General features: G+C 54.1%; 1 protein-coding gene across 1 annotated transcript in view; it reads right to left on the bottom strand.

The window, feature by feature from the left end:
• WNK3 (WNK lysine deficient protein kinase 3) overlaps positions 1–3,401 on the bottom strand; it is a 39,000-nt gene extending 35,599 nt beyond the window's left edge. Inside the window, exon 1 of the mRNA XM_029913328.1 lies at positions 2,820–3,401. Coding sequence (XP_029769188.1) covers positions 2,820–3,320 — 501 coding nt within the window. The 5' untranslated portion in view covers positions 3,321–3,401. The remainder of the gene's footprint in view (positions 1–2,819) is intronic.
• Between the last annotated feature and the right edge of the window lie 3,398 nt (positions 3,402–6,799).

Below are 6,799 nucleotides of genomic sequence, written 5' to 3'. Positions count from 1 at the left end.
GCGAGAGACAGGCCCTGCCCCAGCTGGGATCAGGGCCCCGTCGTGCCCGGCACTGCCCAGAGACACGGCGAGAGATAGGCCCTGCCCCAGCTGGGATCAGGGCCCCGTCGTGCCCGGCGCTGCCCAGACACACGGCGAGAGACAGACCCTGCCCCAGCTGAGATCAGGGGCCCCTGTGCCAGGCACTGCCCAGAGACACAGCGAGAGACAGGCCCTGCCCCAGCTGAGATCAGGGCCCCGTGGGACCAGGCGCTGCCCAGACACAGAAGTGCACAGAAGAGCTTACCATGGTAAGGTAAGATCAAAGCTCCTGAGGTTATTAAAGGCAGCAGCCCAATGCCTCCGAGGGGCTGCAATCTGGGCTAAGAGTCATGACAATCCCCACCCTGATGGACACATATGTCCTGGTCAAATCCCAACCCCTAGTCTGCAGTCCCAACATTCTCCCTTGCGGTTTCACTGGATACAGCATCTTCTTCCACTTCCTGTCATAAACTGAGGCACTGCCTAGACACGCCCAGTCACGAAGGAGTGGCCTGGGTCATCCTGATAGTCCTACTGTTTAAGGCCATTAGATCATTTATTCTCCCCACGCAGCACAGGCCGGTGGATTTCACCCAGCTCCCCCATTACTGAGCCTAATAACTTGTGTTTGACTCCGGCCTCTTCCAGAAGGCGGCCCAGCTGGGCTCGAAGGCATTAAGAGATGGAGAATACAAACACTTCTCTCAGGAGTTCGTTCCAATGGTTAATCACCCGCACTGGGAAACATTGGTGCCTGATTTCCAATTGTCTGGCTTTAGCTTCCAGCGGCGGCTGCTTCTGCTAGATTACAGAGCTTGGGCTTTCCTTGTGCGGAGCATATCCCCTAGCATCCCCACAGACTGCACGGTTTGCTTAGTGAAGAGCCCCGAGCCCCACACAGAGCCACTGGAATGCGGGGAAACGGGGGCCTTGGTATGGGAGATGAGGGACCTGGGGGGGGACGACACACAGAGCCCTTGGCATAGGGGGAGATCGGGGGGGCAGGGGGTCTCCGCACTAGAGCGGGATGGGAGGCTGACATCCAAAGCAGTTTGTGGGGGGAATGGAGGGTGTGTACAGTGAGCTCGGTGAAGAGTGCGACCCCACGGTATTATTTATTAGGTGTATTACGGTAGCACCTAGGAACCCCAGTGGTGGCCTAGAAGCCCATGGTGCTAGGTGCTGTACATCATTATTGCTATTTATTGGGTGTATTATGGTAGCACCTACCACAGACCAAGACCCTGCTGCGCCAGGCGCTGTACAAAGACAGAACAAAAAAGTGGTCCCTGCCCCACAGAGCTTCCCATTCAAATAAAAAGAAAACAGGTGGAGACAGACAGACACAAGGAAACAAGGATCCAATCCCAGGCAGGGCTGAGCCTGGCCAGGTGATCGCTGGAAGAGCCGACAGCAGAAGTACCAGAAAACTCGCCACAGGGGGCTGCAGCCACACACGCCTCATGCATCTGCCGGCCCCAAGCGTCCACAAACCCCCAAGGCAAAAATTCACAAGATTGGCTTAAAAGTCAGGCAAACACAGAAGCCCCGGGGCTGAGGCAGACCCAAGTAAACCCGTACCATCCCTCATGGGGTTTGTCCAACCTAAAACAATGACAAGGATCTCACCAGATGTCAAGTGTCAGGGACAGAAGGGGTTATTGGCCTTCTGACTGCTGAGCCTTTCATGGGTCATGATTCAAAGCTTTTCCTGGCTAGAAACTTACTTCTTTAAAAAAAAAAAAGAAAGCTGAGACTCTCACATCACATGAATCCAGGTGCTGGGGCTTTAAGGACTAGAAATGTACCATAGACCAGCAGGCAGATACATTTCACAGTCCTCAGGGCTGGCTTCGCTGTCACAAGACAAAGTCATTCCAACACTTTCAGCAAGCTGGTGGGGGCACAGGACATAGCTTCTCTGCCCCCACGTCCCTCGGGGTTTGCCTCTGCACAGGGGGGTGGAGTGATTCTGCAGCCGTCCCCACAACAGACGAGAGTCTGGCAGTCGACTGATGTTCCAGATTTAAAAAGCGAGCATGAGCAGAGTTTTTTAATAATCATAATACAAGGGGAAAAAAGTCACGGGCTCTTACAGATGCCAACGCCAGAAGGGACCGCGGTCATCGAGTCTGACGCCATCTGTAGGACTTCCCCCAAATACAATTACCCAGCACGCTTTACCTGCAGGGCTCAAAGCATTTCACCATCTCGACTCGTCACGACGCCAGTGCGAGGCAGGGCAGCCCTAGACAGATGGGCAAAGTGAAGCCCGGACAGGCTACATGATGTGACCACACAAGGAAGTCCATGGTGAACCAGAGAATCAAACCCGGGTCTCCCAAGTCTTAGAGGAGGAGGATTATATTCCTAGCCTATGCATATAAGAAGATTCAAGGAGTGTCGCTTTGTCTGTGTGTCACTCTGAAGCCTAGAATGTCTGTGGAGTCAGGGTGAAGCGATGCAAACAGCCACAAGCACGTTCAATCACCCCTGAGATTCACAGGCCAGACAACTTCCCCACCATAATTCCTAGGGCAGATCTGTTACCCATGCCAGGAATATATCAGCGTTATCAGAGGTAACTCAACCAAGCGTCCCCATTACTCTACACCTAATTTGCACGCAATGATTTTCATTGGCGACTGCACAGATGGCAGATTACTTGTCCCAGCTGCCACAGGTTTTACAGCCCAGGCTTTCACCGGGTTTTTACATAATCCCAGGACTCCAGGAGCTGGAGATTTAAGAGAAAACACACCAATTCTGCACAGAATGAGATCTGCTGTACTAACCTGCAGTTCACACCAGGCTACCTCGACCCACGTCTCTGTGTCGAGCCCTTTGAAGACGGTTTTAAAGGCCCCTCGACCCAACTCGATATCGAATTTCAGGAAGCGGCCGCTGGGCGAGGTGGCCACCGCTTTCATCTCCGCCTCCTCTTCGATCTCCTTCTTGGTCTTCTCCTTGGAGGCCTCCGAAATCGCCTTGGAACCCAGCTCATTCCGGGCCTCCTGCCCCAGCATGCTGGCAGAGAGCTGGTCCACTCGGCGACCGCCCGCGGCCAGCTGCTCCCGCTCATCCCTGGGAGACGGCTCAGCGGTTCTGTCCTCCTCCATGATCTCCACGCTCTTGCGGAAGAACCGCTTCCGTTCCGTGGTGCCCCCGGAGGCCGGGGCGCCGGCGGGTTCCATGATCAAAGCGGCTTCGATGGTCGGGATCCTGCCCTCCAGAGAAACTCCATCAGGTTTTTCCGGATCTTCCGTGCTGGCCGGCTCGCCGGAATCTGTAGCCATTGGTACTTTTCGCCTGTGTCCTCCCTCCTCACACCCGGCAGGACGTTACTAGGACTTACTTCCTCTCAGAGCATCCCCATAGCAACCTGAAAGGAGATGGGGGGGGCAAGAATAGGATCGTTTCAGAAGGTAAATCAAGAAGCCAGAAGTACAAAATCTCTGGGGGCTTCTTTTCCCCCCCAGCCAGCGAAGGAACGAACCGGGGAGTCGCTCGGCAATACTAACCCGGCTCCCTGCCTGAGATGAAGGCCATCACTGTGCTGTATGCAGCGTTCCCCACCCGCACCCCGACGGAAACCACAGCCCCCCCATGGTACAGGGTCACCGAATCGATATCAAGGTCTTTTGTTCCATGGGGCAAAATACAGGGCCTTGTGGGACCGGACAAGCCCTGACAGACATGGGGGCCCCTCTGTGCCAGATGCTGGACAAACCCATAGCAAGAGATGGCCCAGGCCCAGAAGAACAAACAAAAGGTGGGAGGGGAAACTGAGGCACAAAGGCGGAAAGTGGTATGCCCTGCGCATCAGCAGTGGAGCCAGGAAGAGAAACTCCCAGTCCCCCATAACTCAGTAAATGTCTCTTCCCTCTGGATTTGCTAAAATGCGCTGGCTCAGACATGCCAGCCTCTTAGTTTGTAAGTTCTTGTGGACAAGGGGCTGTATTTATTTTCTGTCTTGAGCACATTATGGGTCTTTAATTAATCATTTCTAACCAAGCCCAGTGAAACCTGGGTTTCCAGCCAAGAGGAAAGCACAGCCACTGCAATACGCAAGGGTCTGGATGCGGTTTTGGACGTTTGAATTTTTAAAGAGCTCCCACGCACGCGTAAATTTCGCTGCTCAATGAAAGTGCATTTAATCACTGAGAACGCCGGAGCAAGGAAATGTGAAATGGAGAGATGAATTAATGGACTCCACTCTGATCTCTACGGATACCGCTGCCGTGTCAAGGGAGTGAACACTGCGTTACGCCAACGCCCCGACGGGAACACTAGGCTCACTTCTGGGGGCTGCCTTTTGGAAAGGATCCCAGAGCTGGGGATAGAACCCATGAGTCTCGGTTCCCAGCCCCACCCCGCTCAAACGTGCTCTAACCACTAGACACCACCCCCTTCCCAGAGCTGGGGATAGAACCCAGGAGTCCTGGCTCCCAGCCCCCTGCCCTAACCACTAGACCCCACTCCCCTTCCAGAGCCAAGGATAAAACCTAGAAGTCCTGGCTCCCAGCCCCCGCACTCTAACCACCAGCCCCCACTCCCCTCCCAGAGCCAGGGAGAGAACCCAGGAGTCCTGGCTCTCAGCCCCCTGCTCTAACCACTAGACCCCACTCCCCTCCCAGAGCCGGGGAGAGAACCCAGGAGTCCTGGCTCCGAGGTAACAGAAATAATTTCCCTGATTTGTGTTACACAGGAGATCATCAGACTAAGGATCTAATGGTTCCTCAAGGTCTTAAAATCTGTGAATCTACTTAGCTGCCCCGTGCCCCGGAAGCCACCCCTTGCACTCTGGAGCCAAGTGCTCCAATGGGGGGTGTTTTTTGCAGCTACGATTCACTTCTGAAATTTCCCAGGCCAGGGCCCACGCTGCCACCTTATCAGCGCAGATCCCGGCAACTTAGGAAAGGGGGTCAGTTTCAGCACAGGAGGCACTACACCCCAACCGCTGAGCACGGCACGGCACCGACAGCGGCCCCCTGCCACCGAGAAGCCGGGCACGGAAGCCCCTGCTGCACCAATTCCGCTATGTACACAGGGTGAAATTAAGAAAGAGGAAGCGTAGGACTGAAGATCAGGGAAACTGGCTCGCAGCAAGAGCTGCTCTGACTGTGGAAAGTGCTCTCATGGGACACGTACGACTACTCAGATTGCAAAGTTTCATTCTGTGTTCATATTGCCTCTCGCCGAACAGGGCCCGACAGGGGTTACTGCAATACTTACTCATATGACCGTACCACAAAAGTCAGCTCAATACCCCTTCCAGAATTCGTTACTACTCCTTATAACGACGCTGAATACTCTCGATAGCCACATAAGTGTCCGGTCTCTTTTCTGAACCTCATCACTTTCTCAGCCTCATCACTTTCCTGCGGCAAGGAGTTCCACAGTCATGTGCTGCGTGGAAGAAGGCTTTTCGCCACCTTTCATGTCTCTTCTGGTGTTAGGACACAGGGAGAGCAGAAGCTCTATGCCTACCTTCCATATCCCAGTCATAATTTCATCTCCTTTTATCATGCCCCTTCTTATTCGTAGACGAGGAGGCCAGAAGGAAAAACTGACACCGTCTAGTCTGATCTCCTGTATAACACAGGTCCCTGAACTTCCCCAGACTAATTCGTGCTTGAACTACAGTCGATCTTTCAGAAAAACACCCCATCTTGAATTTAATATTGCCACCATGACCCCTGGGAAGTTGTCCCAGTGGTTAATTACCCTCCCTGGTAAAAATTCCTGTAGTAATAGCCAGCCCCCAGCCCAAAGCACTTACAACCTTGTCACCGACTCCCAGGTCGGGCCTACTCTTGGCCCCGTGCGGTCCGTGGGGGGTGCCCCTTTCAGTGAGACAGCCCTTCTCGGGGGTCCACTCTCCCACTTCGTCACAACCCTAAACTGGAGAACCAGTCTGAATTCAATCAGGCGGAATTACTGTAAAGACAAGCGCAAAGTACTACCAAGTAAATCCACCACGGTCAGGCAGCAGTACTGCAGAAAAGGGCCCGGGGGTTTTACTGGGTCGTAAATTGAACATGTGTTAACAGTGTGATGCAAACAAGGGAAACGTCATCCTGGGACCTACGAACAGGAGAGTCGTACGGACGCCACGGGGAGTAATTGTCCCGCTCGACTCAGGCCTCAGCTGGAGTCCAGTGCCCAGTTTCCGGCACTGCACCTTCAGAGAGATGTGAACGAATTGGAGTCCAGAGGCGAGCAACAAAAACAATCAGCGGCTTAGAAAACACGAGGCCAGGTAGAGAGCACTGGGCCTGCTGGGCCCAGAGAGGTGAAGCGGGGAGGAGGGACACAATAAGGATCTTCAAAGATGTAGAATGAGAAGGGGACAGTGATCAGGAGTATCCCCGTTTCCACGGCATCGTTAGCAGGCGGGAAGACGAACTAAGGGACTGAACTAGGGCTTTTTGTCATCTTCTATTTCTTTACAATCTGCAACCGCCCCCACCCACCCCTGCCTCAGGCCTCTTCTCTGCTGGGAACATGCATCATGTTCGAAATCAGGGGAACTTCGGGGGGCCCGGGACCAGCTGGCTGTCCCTGAGAAATCCTGGGAGTGCAGGCCTGGCAGGGACCTCGAGGTCACCTGGTCCAGTCCCCGGCACTGAGGCAGGACTACGTGTTATCGAGCCCATCCACGACAGGGGTTTGTCCAACCTGCTCTTAACAACCTCCAGTGATGGAGACTCCACCACCTCCGTAGGGAATTTGTTCCCATGCTTAGCTACCCTGACAGTCAGGAAGTTTTTCT

This window comes from Terrapene carolina, unplaced genomic scaffold (genome assembly GCF_002925995.2).
Source record: "Terrapene carolina triunguis isolate 2854851 unplaced genomic scaffold, T_m_triunguis-2.0 Scaffold588, whole genome shotgun sequence".
Classification (NCBI taxonomy): domain Eukaryota; kingdom Metazoa; phylum Chordata; order Testudines; family Emydidae; genus Terrapene; species Terrapene triunguis.
The sequence above is the reverse complement of the archived record's forward strand: the minus strand, read 5'-3'. Positions and strand labels throughout refer to the sequence as shown.